General features: G+C 53.4%; 7 protein-coding genes across 7 annotated transcripts; 2 read left to right on the top strand and 5 right to left on the bottom strand.

Moving 5' to 3' along the window:
- Positions 1 to 1,114: 1,114 nt before the first annotated feature.
- NCS54_00579400 (Phospholipid-transporting ATPase) lies at positions 1,115 to 5,293 on the bottom strand (the record flags this gene model as incomplete). Its single annotated transcript, XM_053151281.1, has 3 exons — positions 1,115 to 1,295; positions 1,345 to 2,012; positions 2,063 to 5,293. 3 exons carry the CDS (start codon positions 5,291 to 5,293, stop codon positions 1,115 to 1,117), a joined length of 4,080 nt encoding a protein of 1,359 aa, XP_053007256.1.
- Positions 5,294 to 7,233: 1,940 nt separating this feature from the next.
- On the bottom strand, positions 7,234 to 10,212 carry NCS54_00579300 (Hypothetical protein; the record flags this gene model as incomplete). Its single annotated transcript, XM_053151280.1, has 6 exons — positions 7,234 to 8,322; positions 8,578 to 8,897; positions 9,266 to 9,479; positions 9,527 to 9,595; positions 9,655 to 10,141; positions 10,196 to 10,212. 6 exons carry the CDS (start codon positions 10,210 to 10,212, stop codon positions 7,234 to 7,236), a joined length of 2,196 nt encoding a protein of 731 aa, XP_053007255.1.
- Positions 10,213 to 10,655: 443 nt separating this feature from the next.
- On the top strand, positions 10,656 to 11,102 carry NCS54_00579200 (Hypothetical protein; the record flags this gene model as incomplete). Its single annotated transcript, XM_053151279.1, has 3 exons — positions 10,656 to 10,672; positions 10,722 to 10,995; positions 11,061 to 11,102. The coding sequence occupies 3 exons, from the start codon at positions 10,656 to 10,658 to the stop codon at positions 11,100 to 11,102; spliced, it is 333 nt and encodes a 110-aa protein (XP_053007254.1).
- A 270-nt stretch (positions 11,103 to 11,372) lies between these two features.
- NCS54_00579100 (Hypothetical protein) lies at positions 11,373 to 12,818 on the bottom strand (the record flags this gene model as incomplete). The annotated part of the gene is made up of 2 exons (XM_053151278.1): positions 11,373 to 12,282; positions 12,334 to 12,818. The coding sequence occupies 2 exons, from the start codon at positions 12,816 to 12,818 to the stop codon at positions 11,373 to 11,375; spliced, it is 1,395 nt and encodes a 464-aa protein (XP_053007253.1).
- Positions 12,819 to 14,548: 1,730 nt separating this feature from the next.
- Positions 14,549 to 16,242, bottom strand: NCS54_00579000 (Non-specific serine/threonine protein kinase; the record flags this gene model as incomplete). Its single annotated transcript, XM_053151277.1, has 2 exons — positions 14,549 to 15,229; positions 15,277 to 16,242. 2 exons carry the CDS (start codon positions 16,240 to 16,242, stop codon positions 14,549 to 14,551), a joined length of 1,647 nt encoding a protein of 548 aa, XP_053007252.1.
- A 1,088-nt stretch (positions 16,243 to 17,330) lies between these two features.
- NCS54_00578900 (Hypothetical protein) lies at positions 17,331 to 18,738 on the top strand (the record flags this gene model as incomplete). Its single annotated transcript, XM_053151276.1, has 2 exons — positions 17,331 to 17,403; positions 17,516 to 18,738. The coding sequence occupies 2 exons, from the start codon at positions 17,331 to 17,333 to the stop codon at positions 18,736 to 18,738; spliced, it is 1,296 nt and encodes a 431-aa protein (XP_053007251.1).
- Positions 18,739 to 19,750: 1,012 nt separating this feature from the next.
- NCS54_00578800 (Hypothetical protein) lies at positions 19,751 to 22,608 on the bottom strand (the record flags this gene model as incomplete). The annotated part of the gene is made up of 7 exons (XM_053151275.1): positions 19,751 to 20,696; positions 20,763 to 20,930; positions 20,984 to 21,606; positions 21,665 to 21,744; positions 21,807 to 22,060; positions 22,137 to 22,271; positions 22,529 to 22,608. 7 exons carry the CDS (start codon positions 22,606 to 22,608, stop codon positions 19,751 to 19,753), a joined length of 2,286 nt encoding a protein of 761 aa, XP_053007250.1.
- Between the last annotated feature and the right edge of the window lie 251 nt (positions 22,609 to 22,859).

The raw sequence follows: 22,859 nt of genomic DNA, 5'->3' as shown, positions 1-22,859 counted from the left end.
TTTGGAGACAATGTATGCGTGCTTGCATTGCGTTTGCGTGGGGGATGTGAGCATCATTCACCATGTCGGTGATCAGCTCAACCATTTTCTTTCTCGTCTGGTGATACCAAGTATCTGGAACAAAGTAGATCACTACTCTGTCGATCCTATGTCTTTTGCCCCCTTCACCGACATCTATCTAATGAACACTATGGGCGAAGATCCTCAAGACGGCAGTTGTTCCTTGGAATCAACCCCAAGTCCGCGGAGTAGAGAGGTTGGTTGCCCAATGTCTCAGATCTCCTTGTTTTTGGTCCGTGTGCGAGAGAGAGATCTGCTTGCGTTAGTCTAACACCGGGGGGGCTCTTTTCGTCTAGGCTGGATGTGATTCATGCCTTGGGAGGCTTTTATTCGAGGCCGGTTGTGCCGGGGTCCTTGGTCTCCTTCTTTCAACTCCGTTGTCGGCCTGTTTCTGCCATCTTGACTCCATCAAGCTAAACCGCACAACCACATGGTCGCGTATATTTCTCGACGCTCAACGTAGACAAGCAGCATCATATCCCTTCTCTACTATCTGGTACGATCTACCTCGATAATCAACCGACACCGCACAGCAAGCGCGCAAGTATTGTGAGCTTCAATACATCGCAGGGTTCGTCAAGAACAGTCGATTCAGCATTCCCCCATCATGAAATAACACCCATCCTACACAATACACAAGCAACACAATACATGACAATTCCCAGTTTCATACGGCATGAGCCTATACACTCCACCATCGCTTGATCTAGTTGACAGTATAATGCCTCCTCAAAGGAGACAAGTCATGGGAATTCAGTCTGCCAGTAACAAAACCAAACCCTCCAAAAGCATGGCCATTGATACAAGGCAGAAACAAAAGCCACCACCTCCCTAAGCAGCTTCAAACCGAGCGGCATCCAACTCCCCGAGTAATAATAATAAAAAAAAAGGTTTCCCAAATGGATTGTTTTGTATTTCGTCATGCGCGCAATAATCACGGAGTCTCAAAAAACGAACCCCTCCCCCTCCCAAAACATCCGCGCCAGAAGATTTGACTCCTTTGATACACAATTCACACCAGCTTGTCTCTCCCACTCAGCGCTGGGGCTAGCGTCTACCTCCCGGATGGCCTTGAGCTGGCCATTTCTCCGTATCGTCCACGATGCTTTGTCGTGTCGTATGCCTGGAGCACACGCGTTTGACTCTCGTCTGCCTGCGAAAAGGCGTATCCGCGCTGCTTGCGCATGCGCTGTACTTGTCGCACCTTGCGAATAGCTTTTTGGAATTGTTCCATTCTGTGCCTTGTTAGCATCTGTAACCGCAAGAGGAATACCTTTAACATACCTTGGTCGATAATCTTGAATGTTGTACTTTTGAATCTCCTGGATGTGATGATATGTCTGCGGCTTGTACATGCGCTTCGCATACTTCCACACAAAGTCACGCAGCAGACACATGACAGCCAGGTTGACTGTCTGGAGCCAGAAGACGGGGTTGGCAAAGAGCTTGGGCACCACGCCGTGGTACTCCTTTGAGACACCCGCCATAGGCGCCACGATACCGTACACGGCGATGAAGAGGTACCAGAACGCCATGCTTCCGGGGATGGCAATAACATGGTACTTGGTCCAGTTGCTGGTGACCAGGGCCGCCTTTCCAAGGACGGTGAGCAGGACAGCACCGTATAGGGCCGTACCCCAGACCCAGTGCCCAGCAATCGTTCCGTCGTCGAGGATGAGGTCGCCGTACCAGAAGAGCTCACCCCAGATGTAGAGAACGATCGAGTGGTAGATGGCGTTGCCGATCCACTGCGAGAACACCTTGAACTTGAAAAAGTAGTTCTGCTGGCCCATGCCATACAGCTGGGGATATCGATCCAGCAGACGCGCCGAGATGAACTGGTCCAGGATACCGAGCACAAGAGGTGGTAGGACAGTGTAGAAGACGTTGTAGAAGGACAGCGTCCAAGATTCGTAAATGACCTGACCAGAAAAGACGTTTTGGAATGTGTACTGCATAAGAGGTTAGCTATGCTCTCTCTTTCACTCTCATCTCGACTTACCCAGAACTGTGTCATATACAAGGTAATGTTCTTATAGAATGAGAACAGAATCGTCTTACTGACACGCTGATAACTCCAAGCACCGTGTACCAAAAGCAGCTTTCGAAGATACCTGAACTGAGCGATGGCCACGTCGGCACTTCGCGCAGCTTGGAGACCTTCCTCACCACTAATACCAATACCAATATGGGCAGCCTGAATCATCGAGACGTCGTTTGCTCCGTCGCCGATAGCGAGGAGAATCGACTCCTTCTGATACTTCTTGACCAGCTTGACAACCAGCGCCTTCTGGAGGGGAGACACACGGCAGCAAATGACGGCCTTGCACATGACGGCAAGATCCAAGAAGAGCTTTTCCAAATCCTTTTCAAGCGCATACGTGAGAGATTTTCCATCAATGATCAGGGCCAGGGTTTCCGTCTCGATTGTGCCGTCTCCTTGTGTCCGGATAGCGTCCATCTTCTTCTGGATATTGTCCCGCGTGGCGGCTGCCGTCTCTTCGTTCACGATCAAGAGCATCATGTCCTCGCTGAGGAGCTTGCAACTCATACCAATGTTGATGGCGGTTTCTTGTCGATCTCCGGTCAAAACCCAGACCTTGATGTTGGCCTGCTGAAGCGTGTGGATAGTCTCAGGGACACCGTCTTGGAGTCGATCCTCGATGGCGGTTGCGCCAAGCAGGAAAAAGTCCTTCTCGATAATCTCAGAAGCCTTGTCCACCTCATCAGCACGGTTTCCTCCAACCGTCATCTGAGCCGCGTCGTAAATCTTGAACCACTCCTGGAACTCCTGTTCCGGCACCTCTCGCATAGCCAAGCACAGAGTTCGCAGACCTTCCGATGCATACTCCTCGAGATGTCGGAGAGTAACCTCGACATGGGGATTTTGGTCGTTGAGACGCTCCAGAATGACCGTGTCAGCACCTTTGCAGTAGCATCGAATCTTGCCATCGGGGCATCGATAGATGGTCGACATTCGCTTTCGTGTAGAGTTGAATTCGCACACAGCAAGAAGCTCATACTCGAATTCCTGGCCATTAGCCTCAATCAGAACAGACTTGGGCTTTCGAGCAGTGAACTTGTAGCCAAGCTCTACAGCACCAGCAACAAGAGCACCTTCATCCGGAGACGCAGCCTGGTATTTGATGTTACCCTTCTCGTCCATCTCAGGAATGACGGTATGGCAGGTTGCGAGCAGAGACAAGAAGTGATCAATGGCAGGCGCCGTCTCGTGTCCGTCCTTGAGATTAGACTTGAGAGCCTTGTAGTCGAAAAGTCCAACTTCGACACCGTCTATCGTGGTTGGGCGGCGATCCTCGGGCACGTCGTCGGCGTATTGAATGCCAGCAATCGAGCACTGCTTAAACTCCATCTGGTTGCAAGTAAGGGTTCCCGTCTTGTCCGAAAAGACATATTCGACCATTCCAAGCTCTTCCACCAAACTCGAGGTTCGACAGGTCGCAGGGGTGTCCGTCTTATCGTAGTACATGTCCAGATCATCGTTGATGAGAATTCCATGCCAGTACTTGACCAGCTCCACAGTGACGAAGAGCGAGATGGGAACCAAGGCTGAAAACAGGACCCAGTATGTGACCATGTCTTTGAAGAATGTCTTGACGACATCTGCAGCGGTGCTTGTTGAGTCCAGGTAAAGATATTGGAGCGCAGGGCCATCCACCTTTCGCTGAACCAAGTCTCCCACGGTACTCACGATACTCAGCACCAGCAGAATACCAACCAGCAACAGGACCAGCCAGTTCAGTTTCCTCTCAACCTTTGTGCGCTTGATAGGAGCGGCCGTGGCGTTTCGCATAAGCTTCGTCTCGTGACCGGTAAACACAACGACACCGTGAACCCAGGGCGTGTTTCGCAGTGTAGCGCCTCTCAGAAGTAGTTGTTCCGGGTTGAGAGCAAGCTCCTTCTCTCCGCCACCAGTCTGCATCGTCAAGGTCGCCTCGTATGTGTACAGGCTACTGTTGGGCTGCTCCGACTTGATTCGGCCGCCCAGCCTACTGAGCTCGCTCGGCGAAACCATGGTCGAGGTCTCTGGAAGGGCCTGCTTGATCTTGAGATTAGTCTCGCCGTCGAGGTTGGCCGTCTCGATGTAGCAGAGGCCTTCGGGTTCTGAACTAGCAAGAAGAACCAGATCAGCCGGGAAAGGCTCCTCCGATTCCACTCTGATAATATCTCCAACAGCAACATTGATCCATTTCGTCTCCTGGAAGGTCGAGCCACGGAGAACCTGCGCCTTGGATGTGTTGAGGGCATTGTCGGCTTGTTTTCTCCGGTAATCCTCCACCAATTCCTTTCCAGCAGAGATGATGAGCACCACGATGAGGGGCGCAATGGTTGTGTACGGGTTTGTGGGCGACAGATTAGGAATCTGCTGCAGAGCGGCTGTGAACAAGAAGAAGATGTTTGCGAATTTTGAGAATTGTTCAAACAGGAACTTGGGGAGGAAGGTCGCGACGTTGTACTTTGCCGTCGAGATGTGGTTGTCGACGTACTTGTTGGCAACGTTGGCGGGCGGGTTGTTGAGGTAGATGAGTCGGGGGCCCAGAGTCGAGGGGTCGGGTTTGGATCGTCCAAAGCCAAACTTGAAGTTGCCCATGTCGAAGCCCTTCTTCTGAGCTTGATGCTGCTGGGAGCCCCCACCAACAGAATCGCCTCGCTCATGGCCCGGTTCCGTCAGAGGCAGATCCATCTCCGAGTATCCTTGGCCCATGCCCAGCTTGTTCTTGACCCTCCCAAAGAAGCCTCCGCCTAAGCTCAAGACGCTGTTCCTATTCCGCGCCGTGTTCCTGCCCAGGCCCGGTGTGCTCTCGTCAGCTCTTGCGCTGCCCTGGTGGTAGTATGAATCTCCATCGGTAGGATAATCGTCAAAATCGTCAGCATAGCGCTGGTAGTTACCCAGCTCCGACGTCTGGCTGTATTGCCGTGTCAGGTACGGGCTGTTACCAGAGCCCGCTCCGGGCACGTCCAACCCGCCAGCAGGCCTTGAGGCTGCATGCCGGTTCGCATCTCGAGCGCCGACAAAGTCATCGTAGGACACCGAGGTCCGTCCTTGGGGATCTTGGTTCTGTTCGTGAAATCGCATAAGGTCGTCATCATTGAGGGTGGAGCGCTGACCACCGCTGTAGACGGGTTGGTCATTGTCGAGGTCGAGCAGGAGATTGTCGTTATTATTCGAGGAACCTCCGTCGAAGCCTCCTCCAGGCGGTCGCCCAGCCATGGCGGCGGACAATTCAGGGTCAGACTATCGGTTCGCGAAAGCGACGGTCGGCATGCGGAATCGTCGGGACGGTTTATTTGCGATGGGATAATCGATTCGGTGGGAGGAGAAGGAGAGGAAGGATGTTCGTGACGTCGGTTGGCGGATGCGGTGGTGTCGCTGCGCTGCGCTGGCTGTGAAAGATGGAGGTCGGGCAGTGCGGAAGGATGCCAAGCAACGAAGCTGACGGCAGTCGATGGATGGGATGGATCAAAGCAACGAATGGAGGCGCCCCTGTCGCGGTGTCTGTGGTTTGCTCTCAGTGGGTGGATGTCAGGTCAGGGTAGGTCCCGTCAGCAATACTCGGACACACTGAGCACACTTTGCACAGGTCCAGTCTAGCTGCGACTCTTCGCGATGGATGTGATGGATGCGGATGATGTTGTTGGCTTGCACCACACTGCACAGCACAAAGCACAGCCTCCTTTTACCAGGCGCAAGCTTTGGGGCGAAGACGGATTCTGGACTCCAGCGGCTGGAGGCCGTGCAGCGGCGGGTGTGGGACGTCGACTGAGCCTCAAGGGACTTGGTGTGGCCAGCTTGCAGGCGGTGATTGGCCAGAAGACGCCAGGAGAGCTCTGGGAGCTGGATGTTTCAGTGCAAGCGTAGCGAAGCAGACAGTAACAAAAAATTTTTGGTAGACTTGGTTTGCTACATCAATCTTCAAAGCTTGCTGAAAAGGGAAATTGATCAGAAAATAGGAGGACAGAAATTTTCACAATGCAACACGAGCGGGATTATGTGTCGCCCGTGGGATGGGATTGAATTGGTGAATGAGAGTTTCGGGTTCTGGGGGGGGCTGGCGCGGTCAGATTTGCAGGCGGGCTGTCCTGTCACTGTCCAGAGGGTACAGGCCGTCGTCGCAGGTTCACAGTGCTAGAATATGGAATGGAGGGCCCTGGAAGGGCTCAGGGATGGACTGAGGTGGATATGGATAGGAGCAAGAGGAGGATCAACAGCAGCAATTCCACTTCAACTGCAAGGATCTGGCCGAATCATGTCCCAATTCCACCCCGCGCAGCAGTTGGTCCTCTTCGTTTCCATTCATTCATCCACACATCCATCCACTGAAAGGGGGCTTGAGCGGCGGTGGCAGGCTGAGCATCTCGTCGTTCGTATGGCATGTGTTGCTATTCGTGGCCATGGATCCCAGGGTCGTCAGCATTGGAGAGCACCCTAATAAAGCCCGCCACGCAAGAAAACGCCAGGGGACGTAATTGCGGAGGGGAACGAGAGGGTCCCAGCATTTCAATGTATCGATCGTTTCCTCATCGGATCCACCCGAGGTACCCTGTCACGCAATTTTACTTGGTGACGCTACCTTCGTTTAACTGTCAGTGAAAGCCAAAAGTACCTCCTTCGATGGATGGGAAACCAGAAACGCCCCAAGCCCCTGGGAGGGACGTCGTCACCTCGCAACGTACTACCTCGATCCATCCATTGCCAATGTCACGGTAGGTTTATCTGGATGCCTCTTATGGACAGGCAGACGTTTCTATTGCTTTTCCAACATGGCCAAGCTTTCTCTTCATCTGAGATCTCTAGTAAGCTCGCAAACCAACCATCTCAAAGTAAGCTCATGTCATGTAGGCACAGTCCTGTCCATGTCAGCAATGGAGCGCCGTATTAGTCGAGCAAGCTTTGTTCGATACCAGCCAAGAATTCCCTTATCATTATCTGATAACGTCAAATTAATACATACATCGTTTGAAACTCTTTCCGATACGTCAGCAGCCAGATAGTTCCAACTTTGCCGTATTCTAACTCGCATCCGGCATGCGCCCAACACACCACTTATTTCAACAACCTCCAATATTCACATTCACCCTAAGCAAGAGAGCCAATGCTTGAAAAGCTATCAATTATCGTACATCAAGTCATATCCCTACAGTATCCCATGCTCACAGAGATGCCTTCAATGCCCCATTCAACACCCCATCTGCCCACTTGGCAATCTGCCCATTGACATCCTCAGCTGCCTGCCACAGCGCCCAGTGAGACGCCTTCACCTCTCCTCGGGTCAGGTTGTCGAAGTTTTTGTCCATGCCCAGGGACATGGCCGGCGGCAGTGCCGAATCCTCCGTCGCCGTGATGAACAGCGCCGGCATCGCAAACTTGTGTCCCGCCTTGGCAATCTCAACCTCGTCCCCATGGTTGAGCTCCCGCATCCGGTACCAGTTCAGCGGGCCGCGCATCTCAGGGCTCCCCCGTGCCGCGTACTGCTCCGTGTAGTACTCATGTTCCTCCTCCGACAGTAGCCTCGACCGCTCAAGGAGGGGGAGGTTGTCAAACAGGATGCCCTCCTTGGTGCTGAAGCCCCACTCTCCGTTTGGCCCGCGGCCGCCGTACAGGGCGTTTAGGAACTGGCGCACCTTGTCCTTTCCTTGGATGCGGTCCTGGACGTCAGGGCCGGCAAACTGGAGCTGGTAGGTAAAGTTGAGTAGGTGGCCGCTGGCAATGATCTTGTCGAGCGGGATGAAAGTCTCAGATGGCGGGTGGTAAGGCGTGCAGACGCTGAAGACGCCCTTGATCAGCTCGGGATGCCACATGGCGATCCTCCAGACGAGCGCACCGCCCCAGTCGTGGCCGCCGAGGATGATTTGTCCATCTCCAACTATCTTCTGAGCCAGCTCCTTGATGTCCGCCGCCAGATTCTTGTAGGTGTATTCCTTCAGAGACTCAGGCGCATCGGTTCCGCCATAACCCAGCATATCAGGGACAACAACTCGGAAGCCCAGGGACATAAAGTAAGGAACCTGGTAACGCCATCCGAAGCCAAGGTCTGGGAAGCCGTGGACGAGAACCAGGGTTGCCACGGGGGTGTTCTCAGGCTCTCCGACGATGTACTTGTAAGTCTTGCCTCGGATCTCTGCCGTTTCGGCCTTGACTCGAGGGTCATTTGGCGCGAGTTTATCAGGCGCCATGGCTGGATATTCTGTTGGCTGTGTGTTTGCGAGATTGCGAGGTGTGTAGTTGTGTGGGTTGGTGAGCTATGATGACGTCGTTAGTTATATGTCGACAAAGGTAGTCCACGACGTTAGACTAAACAAATATTTATAGGCTGGATTATGCTTGAAGAGAAAACAGTCCAATCCGCAACCTCGGGGCCATCGTCTCTTTATAGATTCTGTCCGTCTGTATGGACTCCATCTCTCACCTATGAGACGCGACTCGCAACCAGGATCCCCTTTCAAGATCATCAATGCAACCCGGAAAACTCAGAAACGGGCTCACTAATCACTCACCGCAAAAGGGCCGTTCAAAGAAAAAAATCCAAGCTCGCAAAGTCCCCAATGTTCCTCGGACTTCGCGAGACTCCAAAACCTGTAGGGTGGGGTGGTGTCCAAGGTGCCGAGGCACGGCCGGACAAAACTTCCCGATAGCGACGTCAGGCCCGGACCCGGCGTCGACTTTGCTGGCCGTGTCACGTCGGTGAGATGTCGCTCGCTGAAACGTGCATTGTAGTTCCCGCTTGCTTGCATGGTCATGGCTAAGCACATGGCGAAAGCACGGTCATGAGTGAGGGAGCGAGCCGCCGAGATCACCAATGAGAGGTCAAAGAGAACTGAGCGCGGTATCGAGTCAAATTGGTATCTGATGCTGATGATAAATCCCAAAGTAGAAGCGCCCTCATGATGCCCACCTCCATGAAATGCACGTCGTTCTCCGACATCAAAGATGCATCTCATGACATCAAGCTGGAACACCTTGCATCCCATCAAATGATTGCAGAAGAACAGCAATAGAAATAGGGAATAATCCTGCTAAATCATGGCTGGCGAGATGATATAACAACCCTAGATTAGTAAATCACCATGTCCTCTTCAGCCTCCTCCAACACATCTGCCGACTCATCATGATGATGGTGATGGTTATGGTGATGATGATGCTCCTTCTCTGGAGCCCGCCCTGAATGTTCTGAGCCGTTCGTACTCCTCGCCTTGTCGACTGAAGCCTCGCTCGCGGGTGCTGGAACAGGTGCTGTGACTGGAGAAGACGATCGCCTGTCTCGACCGCTGTCCTTTGCATGTCGCTCTTTCCTGGCCGCGAAGGCTTCCAGTTGCCGCGCTATTGTCGCCTTGGCTTGCCCGACTTGGTTGTCTATCTCGTTTTCTTGCTCTTCTGTAAGCCTCCAAGGTAGATAATACTGATATCGTCAGCACTAGCAAAGAGTCAATCCTTCGCCCAACTCACTATTCGCGGATGTGCCGTTGTCCGCAAGTACCGGGCCGTCGCCAGCATCTTGGAGTGTTTGTTCCGCATCTGTATCCCGCGTCAGCGCCTGTATGCCAACATGTACTCGGCTTCTGCCTTTGACATACCACCTGCTCGTCGAAAACAATCTGCTCAGCCATCCGAATCCCGGTGAGCCGTGCCCTATTCTCGTCGCGCGCCCTGTCATCTTCGAGCTTCTGTTTCTGGAGCCTCTCCTGTTGCCGTCGTTCAATCTCTAGGCGACGCTTCTGTTGCGAACTGCCCGTCGTCTGACTCAGGGTGCTCAGGAGTCCCCCAAACAGTCGCTTTCCGCGCTTCTTTTCCTCCTGTGTCGCCAACCTACGGCGATCAGCATCGATGGCCGCAGAGCTGCCGTGGGACTCTCGTCGACTTTGCGATGATCCTCTTCTTGGTCTTTCGTCGGTTGCTTCACGGAAATGATCATCACGCCTGATGCGCTTGGCGGAGCCTTCCTCCTCGTCGTTTGATGCCCTTCTCTTCAATGGTTCTTTCTCCGGAGTATTTTGGCGGTCATGGGCTGGCGCGTCTGTGTTGGTATCGGCGTGAGGTTGCACATCGTCCAATGGACGAACTCTGCGATATAGTTAGCGCTCTGTACTGAGGCAACAGGTCTCGAGTTTGACATACTCAGCTTCGGTGGTCATTCTCAATATGCTCACGTATTTGGATAGATCGCATCATCTGAGCATTTCAACAACTGAAAACAGTATGGTGAGCTGTCCAAGTACAGCTCGAGGCACGGACGTTGAGGCGTAGATAAGGAGGACGGATGGTTGATGGATCCCTTGTCGAGGCTGAAGAAGGTGGGACTGACAATGAGCAAATGTCGAGGAATCTGGCGTCGAGAGTGGCACCAGCCACAAACGCCCCGCCTCGGCCGCCTGGAGTGTGGCGCCTTGATTGGCCCTCGCATTCGAAACAGGCAGAAGACCGCGGCAAGGCTGAGAAATCTCCAGCGCTAAACTCACCTCTTCAACCTCCAGCTCTGCGACCTCTCCCTCTTCTTGTCTCGGATTCACCACCACAAGACTTCCCAAACAAAGAAGCCTGTTGATTTCTTGTGAAACTAATCGCGGCATTCTTCACCATGTCTCGTCATCATCCGTAAGTTCAACGCGCTCCCTCTGAATCAACTCGACTGACCTTTCCTCAGCGATCTCGTCATGTGCCGCAAGCAGGCCGGCATCGCCATCGGTCGCCTCTGCGACAAGTGCGACGGCAAATGTCCCGTATGCGATTCTTACGTGCGGCCCACGACCCTTGTGCGCATCTGCGACGAGTGCAGCTTCGGCAACTACCAGAACAAGTGCGTCGTGTGCGGCGGTGAGGGCATCTCGGATGCCTTTTACTGCTTCGAGTGCACGCGCCTCGAGAAGGATCGTGACGGTTGCCCGAAGATTATAAATCTTGGTAGTTCAAGAACAGATGTGAGTAGAATGATTCTTAGGTCAATATTAAGCTTTAGGTTGCTGACTTGTGTCTCCTCGTCCAGTTATTCTACCAAAAGAAAACGAATCGTACAACGCAATATTAACCAATCGGTGGCCCGGGTTGGGCCGTGGATTGCGGTGTTTTATGGATTAGATCAAGTCAAGCTTCTAAACATGGCATCACTGGGGTTATGGGCGTTATCAAGGATGGGAAAATGTGGTTTTTGGATCAAGTTGGTCAATTCATGTCTCTGGACTTAATGACAGGATACAGAATTTAGCTGTGATTATCATATCTGGTTTTGAAATACTAGGTCCCATACCAAAACTCCTTATAACGGCTGGACACTAAATAATACAACAGTAGAAAACGGTCAGATATAGCTGACCTTGACTCCCATCCCAGCTGTCGCCTTGACCTTATTCCAAGAGGCCGCTAGTATCCGCTTGACCCGCTCACGAAGGCCAGCATGGCCAAACATGAGAATGAAACCCATAATGAACGCCAACAGTTTGAACACGAGCGAGGGGTTGGCGTTAAGCGTAGACCCTAGGTTCTCAATAACGGCCCGTAGCCGTGTGATGATCATCGATGCACGAGATGTGAGTGTAGGAGGCTGCGAGATGGCCTTGCCATTCGCGACGGCTTTGCCGTTTGACCTCGCTGTTGCCGGTCGGGCTGGTTTGGCTGGTCTCGAGGATGCGGTTGATGGTGCTCTGGAATGTCGTGGCCGAGTTGACCCGCTTTGACTTCGAGTTTCGTCGATCCCATAGTCAACTTCGCTCCCTTCGCGCTTTGCGCGCTCCTCCTCTATCCGCTTCCGCTCCTTCTCTTCATTCTCAGCACGTAGCCTCTTGGCTTCCTCAATTTCTCTCCGTAGCTCATCTTCCTGGCGTTGACGCTCCTCCTTCTCAAGCCTCTCATGCTCTTGTTGCTCCTCATGGAGGCTTTGCAATGCCTGGAGGAACGCTTCGCGACGTTCTTCATCCAAGACGGGGCTAGCGCTGATAAACTCGCGAGCATAGTCCCATTCATTGTTTCGCAAGAGCACGTGTAATGTGTATAGCTCGAGGATCTTAACTCGGGCGTTGAGGTCTCTGGGGGTATCGGCGCCGCTCGCTCCTTTAGCTGGAGATCGGTAGCGATTGGACATTCGCGAGCTCGGCGATTCGGCGAGCCGACCCGCGACGTCGAGGTCGGGGGTGTTTGTGGCGGCTAGGTAAGCCTCGAGCTTGTGCTGGTTGAGGGTCTGGTCGCGAGCGTGTGCGAGCAGCAATGTCGCCCTGTCTCAGTTAGCCAAAAGTCTCAAACGGGCACATTCCAGCAAGGCTTACAGGTTAATAACAACGTCCGAATCGACGTCACCCTCGACGCCGTGGTAACCATTTTTGGCGACCTCGTCCCAAATCTCTCCTTCTCGGACCTTGGTGCACAAGGCTCTCCACTCCTGGTTTCCAAAGGCATCCTTGCCCTCCTCGGGTTCCAACTCGATGATGGCATTGAGGATGGTCAGATACAAGCTCCAGACCTTGACGCGCGTTGTCCTCGAGGCACGTGTGACTGGTGCAGGCTCGCCATCATCGATAGCTTCGGGTGGAGTTATGAGAGGGAGAAGAGTCGTTAGAGCTTCGGGAAGACGACGCGTGAGGAAGAGCGTCGAGGCTTGGCGGTAGGTTTTGGATATTGCTGAGGGATGCCGGGATGAGGTGGACGAGATGATTGATGCTGTCAGGATATTGTTGTGGTGGGACAGACCATGAGACGCGGATGACGACACAGAGGTCGGGCTGTATGCGGTGTGGTGGCCGTTGACAGACATGATGATGGAGCTGAACGATGAAGTAGATCAGACCAACAGTAGCAGCAGCAGCGGAAGCAGCTAGAGAGTCGACAACGAGTACAGCCCGAGGCTGAACATCAACATGAACGGTGATGCCGATTGTTGACTTTGAAGGTACCGAGGTCGGGTGACGAGCTGAAGGGGGGCGGTCGGTACGAACGGAGACGGGGACAGGAGAGAAATGGCGAGTGTGAGCAGAGCAGATGGGGATCACCCCAGATTCATGGTTCAATTGAGCAGCGACGGGATGATAAAAGGGAATACGGGGTCAAGAGGGAAAAGGGAAATTTGCATCGGCGCACGCGTCGGGGCCGAAGATGATTGAAAAGGACGGAGCCAAGTCACTTTGGAGCTGGCGGCCGTGACATGTGGTTTGCAGGAAGGAGCAGAAGCAGGCATGCGGCAGGAACAGCAGCAGCACAGCTCATCCAAGCCAACATGGGAAGCTGAATCCAGCCAACCAAGCAAGAAGAAAAAAAGGAAGCCACTGCAGGTGGTGCCGTCCCCAGTACAGTAGCGCAGGTGCCCCCGTCTCTCTCGGCCTTCCAGGTGATTTTAGCCTCGGCACCTTTCGACAATGTCAACTCGGGTTGGTCCGGGCGGGGGGCCGTGCTTAATTTCCAGCCGTCCACGTCTTCTCTTCAGTGAGAGTGAGGCGCTGAAGCCGACAACGGGGACGGAACCGTGGCCGATGTGGAGGCCGTCCATGGCTTTTGTGAGATGTGGTATCTGGCCGGAAATCTATGATCTTCTATTCCGTGTAGTATAACACATTCATTGCTTGATCTCGAGGATACCTTCATGCAACACATCTTCTCTTTGTTTATTCATTATCCCAGCCATCATCCGCCAACCTCCTCCGTATCCATCTGAACTGCCTCGGCTCCAGTCCAAGGCCTCACCGATCCTCCATCCCCCATCGCATGCCCGGTCCGTGAGGGGACTAGTCCGGAAACCTGGGGAATGCCTGTGAATAACACTCGTTGGTGCACCCGTTACATCTTCATTTCCCGTCAGGTCCAATGACCTACACTCGCGTGCCATTTTCCAACGACCTTCCTGTGTTTTGCTTCTCCTCCGTTGTCTAAATCAGCCGGCCACAACACAACAAAAACATGCGTGGTTGCCTTCTAGAGCGTCGGAACGAGACCGTGACCCATCCATTGCCTAGCCAAGCCTCAAAGGGAGCCGAGTCCATCAACACCGCTAGTTTGGCGCATCGTTGAGTTGCGGCTTCGGCGGACTTCTTTCCGGCAACTCGTCACGAGCTGCTCTCCGCGCTAACGCTTACTTCCTCAGCAACAACAAAAAATCACAATGCCTCTGATGAAAGATTCAAAAAGCAAAGGGAGGGGAACAAAAGAAAGCAATACGTTCCTGAATGATGCCATTCTTATCCGAAACCCTCTAGTTCTCCGGCGGAGCGGGCCCGGAACTTGCGACTCCAAACTTCAATTTCATGACCAAAACATCAACATATTTCCTAATTAGGGCATTCGGGCACAACACACACAGTTCCGAAGTGTAGATGGTAGGTTTGAGCCGGCGCAAAAGTAATATCCAATCGGCTATTATTTCTAAACTCGCTATAAATTGCCATGACATTTAGATGGCCAAGAATATGGTATCGCCTCTTCCAAACGCCTTATCCAGAGTGAAACCTAATATCCAACTCAACTCGTCTTACCTATTCGGGTTTCAACAGTTGATTATCGCTTTCGTGTTGATCTCCTTAGTGGTGTCCGCTCCTGTGTTTCCTCCCTCAGCTCCTCGCGAGTCGTAATGATGCTGTCTTCTCGCTCAACAATTGATTCCTCTGCCCCATTGAGCTGCTCCTCTCGCATCCAGCCGGCTTCGACCGCAAAGCAGACCACATCTGCTGCGCAACCAAAGCACGGCACGCTCTCATCTGCGTCTGGGTTTAGGTATTTCCACATTTCCCGTGTCTCCTTCTTGAACCGTGCAAGCTCCTTCTTATCGCCGGCGAAATGCTCTGTCAGGTACTCATAGAGGTATGCCAGCCAGAGCACGTTGGTATAAGGAGCATATGCATCCCAAGAGAGCGGGCCATCTATGCCCTTGGCGTATGGGGTATTGTGAGCTTCTGGTGGAAGACAGGTCCGGTCTGCGCGAAGCAGGAATGATCGCATTTGGCGATAGACTTTGCATTGCGGTGCGTGAGTGCTTGTGAAAATGCTGAGATCTTTTTCGAGATCGTAAGCCACAGGTTTCGCATCGTCGATCGAGAGGTCTTCCCCTCGTGATAAGCCATAGTCTAGGATGGTGATGTCGAGGCCCGAGAAGCCAAAGAAGCCCTTAGATGGGGAGCCCATCTTCTTGGGCGGCTTGACTTGCCTAATGCATAGGTTGCCCTCATGAAGGTCGCGATGCTATTCTAGTTAGTGACTGGATCTCATTTACTTTCCAAGCGACTCACCTCAAACATGACAAGATCCTCCGCTCTCGCTAGGGCAATGGCCTGTAGGAGGAAAATATCCCATAGCTGGCTCTCGGTCGTCAAGTTCCAATCTTCGAGCGCCGTCCCAGCGTCGCCTAGCTCAACAACCAGAAACCGCGTGTCGTCTAAGTACCGACTCGGTGAAGGATAGAACTGAGCCCTGTCTGGGTCTTGCCGCTTCATCTTCTTCTGAAACGATTGATGTGTTTCGAGCAGCTCCCTTGTCGTTTTCCCTTGAACAACATATCGTTCCTTGTATATCACAAATCCTGGGATATCGGCCAACCATTCCGAGATTTGAAGTTCACCCTGAATGTCCTCTTCGGAATGCGGCTCTTCGTCGACAAGACCGGAGCGCACTTGGGCCTTGGTCTGTGGTTTGATAGGTGACGGTAGCCGTATAACCTTGATAATACTTGTTCCTCGGTCATTTCTGACACGATAGACTTCGGCGTAAGATGCTTCGGCAATTTTGTCAATCTTGTCCCCTGGCGGACAGACGTCATCCCAAGTCAGAATTCGGAGTGGTGGTTCTTGGGTGGTCTCCTCGGGGACTTCTATCGGAGCTTTTTCGACTTCTGAGGGCTCAGTTGATGGTTCTGGTTCTTCTTCTTTTGTTGTATCCAAAGGTGGCTCGTCGGTTAGTGGAGCATCTTCGTTAGGTTCCTCAAGCGGCTTGTCCTGCTCTGGGGGAGCAACCTCAACATCAGGCGTTTCGATGGGAGGTGGCTGTTTTTTCGACCTCTGCGCTTTATTAGTGGGAGGTTTTTCCTTGTCGATTTTAATTGACGATATTTTCTCCGTCAGTAAGGATATTGAGTCTTCCTCGTGCTTCTGTGCTGGTTTCGTCCGTATTGGGCTCTGAGGAAGCTCGGCGAACAGGCGCTCGGCCTTTGAGCGCTTCGATTGCTTGCCATATTTTCGTGTTGTAGTGTTTCGCGACATTTTTACTTTTGCTGCAAAACCGCTGAGAGCTTTGGTTCTCTCTCAATCGCTCTTTGGGCATCATGAAAGTCATCTCGAATGAGGTCACGAGGCGTTGGCAGGGGAACGGGACCCATTTTTCTCACCCCTTGGGACGTGATAACCACTAGCTCGACGGCTGTGTCTGAGGCGTTCGCTTGCTCTTCCAGAATGCTTCTGTGCAACGTTGATTCTTGGTACACAGTCACAACTTAGTCTGATGACTTTCTATAGATGTTGATTGAGTTATACGAGACCGTTCAATATATGTTATATAACTGTAAATAGTTACCTCCAGGACAATAAATTACACGCTGCCAATCCGAGTCTTGATTGATGACTTGTGTACTTCCCTGAACATGGGCAAGCGATAATCCATCGTGAAGACACTCCCTTGGCGACTAGACGGGGCAGGTATGATCGAGAGGATAAGTAAATATAAAGATGGGATTTAAGATATATTGCCGACAACGCTCATAATTAAGCTTACTCTGGATGCCTGACTATTAAGAAGCAAAACTTCCCTTACATTTCTTCCCTAGTAAATCTCAACTATTAGTACATCGACACAGGGCCAGCCAGGCTTGTTCATGACGACGCAGCGCCAACGGCTTTGGCCAACGGGCTCAGGGGTGGGATGGGACGAATGGCGTGACATTCAGATGGTTCACGTCTTTCGCTCCAATTGTTCCTTGCATGATCTAGAAGAATATTGACAACCTCGCACAACTGTTACCTAGTCGGGGAGCATAAACATAGGAATATGCTACTCAAGAAGACTGTCAAATATAAAGTATTATAGGGTTACAATAGGATTCAAGACGTCTAATGTGACCATAACGTTTACCTAACTCCGGCCAAGATGTAGAAAGGTGCATGCACCCCAGAGATTCGGGCCGCCCCACAGTGCCATCCGCATTGAGCAGGAGCTCTCCTCTCCTCATTGCCCTTGGTCTCCAGCTCCAATTTTCTGCCATCTGGCGCCGTTGGCCTCTTCGCTCTCCTCTTTTCCTCTCCTCCTCCCTCTCCCGCCCCGACGCTCCCTAACCTCCATCGAATCCCCCCCAATCATGGCCTCCTTCTTCAAAAACGCCTTTGGAGGCGGCAAGGCTGCCGAGGAGCCTGTCGCGAGCCCCGATTCGGGTGAGTGCAACTGCCCCCTCTCCTCGCTTCTCCCCCCAAGTTTCGACAATTGCGCCACACTGCGGCGCGTGGAGATAGCATCATGACTGACGCGCGCGACCGCATCCTCCAGACTTTGCCGACTTCGCCGATGCTGCCAGCCCGGCTCCTGAGCCTATCGTGCCCGATGCCTCTACTGAGAGCGTCGCTCCCGCCGTCACCGCTCCTCCTTACACCAAGTGGTACAACATCCACGAGCGCCACTCCCTCTCCGAGTTCAAGCTTGAGGGTATCATCCTCATCATTTCGAGCTTCATCTTCCTTCTGCACATGATTGGCGCAACCCGCAACCGCTCTAGGGCCAAGGCTTGGATACGCGCTCACGCTCCTGCTCTCCAGAAGGAATTCGCTCTCGTTGGCTTCGGCGGCGTCCCCACCTTGGACAATGATGTCAAGCCTGATACTCTGATCAAGGAGAAGTCGCTCTTCGAGTTTGCGACCTACGCCACTGGCCGGCAGAACACGGCCTTCATGGATGTTAAGCTCACCCTGACCAAGAAGTTCAACCCCATTATCAACGGATTCGAGCACATCATTGGCTTCTTCGTCGAGTCCTTCGACGCTCCCCACGACGTCGCCGAGGCATTGATCTATCCTTTCGATGGCAAGGAGAGCCTCACTGTTCCTGCTCTCCCCGGTGCCGCCGAGGTCCGCGCCAAGGATTCCAAGAGCACCTATGATGGTTTCGTCTGGGCTGTTGTTCACAAGGATGTCATGCGCCAAGTTCGCGACCAGCGATACGATCTGTCCCTTACCTTCACCAAGGACAACCCCAAGCTGCCCCTCTGGCTGACTGTCATGAGCGAGAGCGCCGAGGTCACCGATGCCCTCCTCACCCCCGAGCTCATCGAGGCTGTTCAGAACGCCGGCGATCTGTTTGAGTACCTCATCGTCTCGGACCAGCCCACCGACAAGCCCGTTACCGTCGAGGAGACCTCTCCTCGCAAGCGCCTCTTCCTCAAGTACCGCCTTCCCTCCAACGGAAACTACGAGAAGCTTCTGCCTCTCTTCTCCTACTTCCTGCAGCTTCCCGACGCCCTCGTCAAGGTTGCCCACTTCCGCCCCGAGGTCACCAAGAAGGTCCGCAACACCCGTGAGAACGCCATCGCCGAGATTAAGAAGCTTGCCGAGGATCAGCGCCAGGAGGAGCGCCTTCTGGAGAAGGAGAAGGCTCGCAAGGCTAAGCGTGACGCTGACCTCAAGGGTCTCGACGCCAAGGCCCAGAAGAAGTATCTCGACAAGGAGAGAGAGAAGGAGATGCGCAAGTCGCAGAAGCGACAGACTATGCGTGGTTAAAACAACCTCTGGGTTATGGGGTAGGGAATGGAGATGTTTCTCCTCGCTCACGCCTGGATGCTCTAGGGATGAAAACTGTATCAATAGTTTATGGCCACTAATTATAGGGGGTGTTGATGTTGGATAGTCCATATTAAATGACACGATGTTTTATAACAAAATACTATCACGCTTGGCTCAATAATTTCAGCTCGCTACTGTGTTCACTCACGCACGGTTAAGGCAAGCAAATAAAACGACGAGTTGGTATCATTGTAACTATATGGTAATTCAATGTACGGTGGATGAGCACCCGTTTTGCACATGGAATATTTTCTTTACGACTCTTTACTTTTTATCCTGCCCTTGGTCGACAGCATCCATCCCACCTATGCTCCGATATACCGTCCCAGAAAGTACAGATAACCTCCACTAGATATATAGTATAGTATGTATGACGTGTGCCTCTCCAGAACAGAACCGACCTGGCAACATAGGTAAGAATTGTAGATGGTGGCTGTGAACCCGTAAAACAAATAAAATAACGACGAATTGTCAATCTCTCGTGAACTCGGTCCCGTCTTCTGTGAGCATCCCGTCTCACACAACGTAGTTTTTTCAGTTCTTCTCGCGATAGTGGCTCGGTACCCCGTCACCCTGTGCACGGGATACACGGGGTGGCGTGGCTTTGTTCGCTCTAGGGCCAAGGGCCTTAGAGCTTGTGAGCCCTGGTGTATCCAGGGCGTGCTGCTGGACTCGGTTGCTTTTCGAGCGGACATGGTTCAGCAGCAGCGTCCTCTGGACACGCCTCCTAAGCGCGAAGGATGAATAGCAAAGCATCCCGGAACTTTTCAGGTCTGCAACTCCTGCGAGATAGTGCTTCAATCGGTCCATGGCATCCCATCCTCTGGACCGGGCGTTCCGTGCATCTCAGCCGAACGCCCGCCCCAATGGACGCCTCCGAGGGGCCTGTATGTGTTTCCTCCAGTTTCCTTCAGCCCATACAGGGCTCAAGGAAGAAACCCGAGACCGTTCAAGGTCCCATCCACATGCCCCCGTTGGCGGTGCCAGCCATGCTTTCAGGGCTAGGACCAAAGCCGTATCCAAACAGGGTGGAGAACTCATCCATGACCTGCGGCACAGATGGGAAGGTCGCGTCCATCCCCATAAAGGGGCTGGCTGCGTGCATGGCCGGCATGCCTGGGCGAGTTGTGCTGCCTGTTCCCCTCCAGAATGCATTCGGGTTGGGAGGCAGCGGCATGGAAGCCTCGGGTGAAGATTCGTGCCTAATCTCTTGGGCGGGCACGTCGTTCTTCCACAGAAGCTCCCACTTCTTGAACCTCGAGTAGTCTGTCTCCCTACCCGAGGGATCAGCAGTAGCGTCCAGTCGCGAGATGGCTCGCTCAAAGACTTCAATCAAGGACGCCTCAGAGCGGGCCGACTCGCCACCGGCCGACATCTCCTTGATCATGGCCATGCCGGTGCGGAGACCATCGCGCAGCCTGTCGGTCTTCTTCTGCAGGCATTGGGTGATGATGACGAGCAGGGCAGCCCGACAAGAGCTGAACTCGGTGTACGATGCACGTGCAAGGCCGATGGTGGTCTGCAGCAAGTGACACGTCTCCACGATGGTCAACGCAGCTTCGACGCAGTCTGCAACCAGGATGGAACGGGGGTTCGACTTGTGGGGGGTGTTGGGTCGCTGGTTGTTCGAGTCGGCCGGCGAACTCGAGGTACTTGCGTTACCCCGGATGGCCTCACGGGGGAAGATGAAGGGCCTCCCAGCATACATGCGTAGAAGACAGTACTCCAGCTTCAGGTGCATGTCGGCGCGCGAGATTGGGTTCTGCAGGTTGATCTCCTTGCGGAATGCCGTCTCCGGGAGTGAATCCCACCACTTCCGAAGCTCCTCCTTCATGTCGATAACCCGCTGCAGACCTTCGTTAATCTCATGCTTCTGGGATGTTCGAAGTACTGATCTGTTGGCGGTTGTCAGCCCAGGACCCTTCAGGGGGGACCACCTTGGCGTGGCGCAATTGACTTACATCTCGTGTGCGATCTTTCCAAGGGCCTGATTCAGCCGCAGCGTCGCGAGCATGTGCGCGACATTCGCGGGGTTGGATGGCATGATGTCGGGTCGATCTGCAGGCATCTCCGCATCCACATCCTTGCTTTGGATGGACAGAGGTCGTCCGTGATAGATCCCAACTCTCCTACCTACATGTTAGTCTCCTGATGTGAGATTGCTGTATCGGCTAGAACATACTTCTCGGTTGTATAGGCTGTCCACCACACGCGATTCCTCGTCTCACGGACGTAGGGGTCAAGCCCCTCGGCCGGCCACTTCCTGTGCATACCATTCTGGATAGCCAGTTTCACCGCGAGGTTGAGGTAGATGTACGACAGCCCTGAGGCATCCAGGGGCAGAGTGTAAATGCCAATAAGGAGAATGGCCTGGACACTCTCGAGCGAGGCCACCGTGATGACGTCGGGAACGAGCTTGCATGCTTGCTGATAGAACATGACGCCGATGGTGTCCTCTGAGAATGGGCTCGAATCGGCCCCCTTTCCGTGGTCGTCTCTCCCTGTGCGAGAATCCAAGTAGGCGTACTGGGTGCCGATGGCAAAGATGATCCAAATCATGCAGAGCGTGCCGACTTCACGGCGAGACATGGCCCCGGGGTTCTGGTAAATTAGATCAAGTTGCTCGGCGAGCCACGCCCTTTCGACGTAGAAATAGTTGGTTTCGGCATGCTTGTAGAATGCCTGGACTAGAAATTCGGCAACGTATCGAGGCGGTAGCGCTGAGAGAGATGTTTGAGTGTTGGTAGACGACTGAAGCTCCTCAGCTCGGTAATACTCCTTGAAACTGAGAGTACCCGGTGCATCCTATGCAGACCCGAATTTTAGAATTATCATGGCAAATGGGGTGTAGGAAAAGACGTACGTGGCGGTCTGGCACACACTGCTCGATCCACTGTTTTATTCGCATCGAAAAGTTCCAATGGGAGAACTCGCCCGAATAATCTTGAACACGAGATTAGCCGATCAGCCCAAAATCAATTGTCGCAAGCAGCGGTGAGTCTCACGAGTGGTGTTGTTGTCCAGGGGCTGGACTGTATAGTTTTCATCATCCACGCCCAAGTAGTCGGAGCCGGGTGATCCCACAACAGGCGCCTGTCGGTGGACTTGTGCGATGTCAGGGTTCTTGTTGTCGACAGCCTCGGCCATGGCCTTGATCGATTCGGGGTCGAGGGGGATGTTGCCGGCATAATGCGTGATGATCTTTTCCATGTGGGCAATGCGCTGGAGAAGCTCGGCGTTGCTTGCGCCGGACCGGTTCCTGTGGCAGGCAAGAGCCGAACGTTAGCAACGGCTGTGACGCATATCGGCGGTGGAACAACGGCGCGGAGAATTACCTTGCGGAACCGTCACCGCCGTCAGCATCTCGCGCGGTAGGACCTAGGAACTCGCATTGGCGATGCAAGCGTGTGCATCTTCGGCACGGGACGCCGCCATCACACTTCTCCTTTTGGCGTCGGCAGCCATCGCAACTGCAGACAGCGAGTTAGCATCAGAGTCGCGCCGATAGAAGTAGACCGAATATCAGAGTAGACCGAATGGCAGAAGGGATGATTGGATGTCGAGGAACCGAATGAGGTAGATGGCGACAAGGCTGAGGTGGGCACGGCCGTAATCCGATTTCAGGCAGAGAGACAGCCGGCCCTTACCCAAGACTGATTGATGCCCCTACGAGGCATTGCGGCGAAGAATCGACAGATCGCAACTGCAGGAAAGGCGGGAGACTCACGCTCGAAGGGCTCGCTTGCGCTCTCTTTCGGCCTCACGGCGCTGCCTGTGCTTTTGCAGGCTCTGTTGTTGGTTGTCCATTCAGGAGGACGCGCGCGACGGCGCGGGGCCGATTGCGGCGGGAGGGATTGAAGGACTCCTGGGACCTCGAGCGACGGGGAGGCCCGTAGATCCCAGCAAGAAGGCGTGGAGAGCCGGAGGGTTCAGCGGAACGGCGATAGGCGAGGGTTGGGGAGGGTCGGAGGATATGTGTGAGGTGAGGTTGAAGGTTTAGGTTGAGGGGATCACGGGAGTTTTGCGGCTCACGACTAGATCGAGGCTTGTGAGGCAAA

Source organism: Fusarium falciforme, chromosome 4, assembly GCF_026873545.1.
Source record: "Fusarium falciforme chromosome 4, complete sequence".
Taxonomy (NCBI): Eukaryota; Fungi; Ascomycota; class Sordariomycetes; order Hypocreales; family Nectriaceae; genus Fusarium; species Fusarium falciforme.
This window is presented reverse-complemented; position numbering and strand designations above follow the sequence as displayed.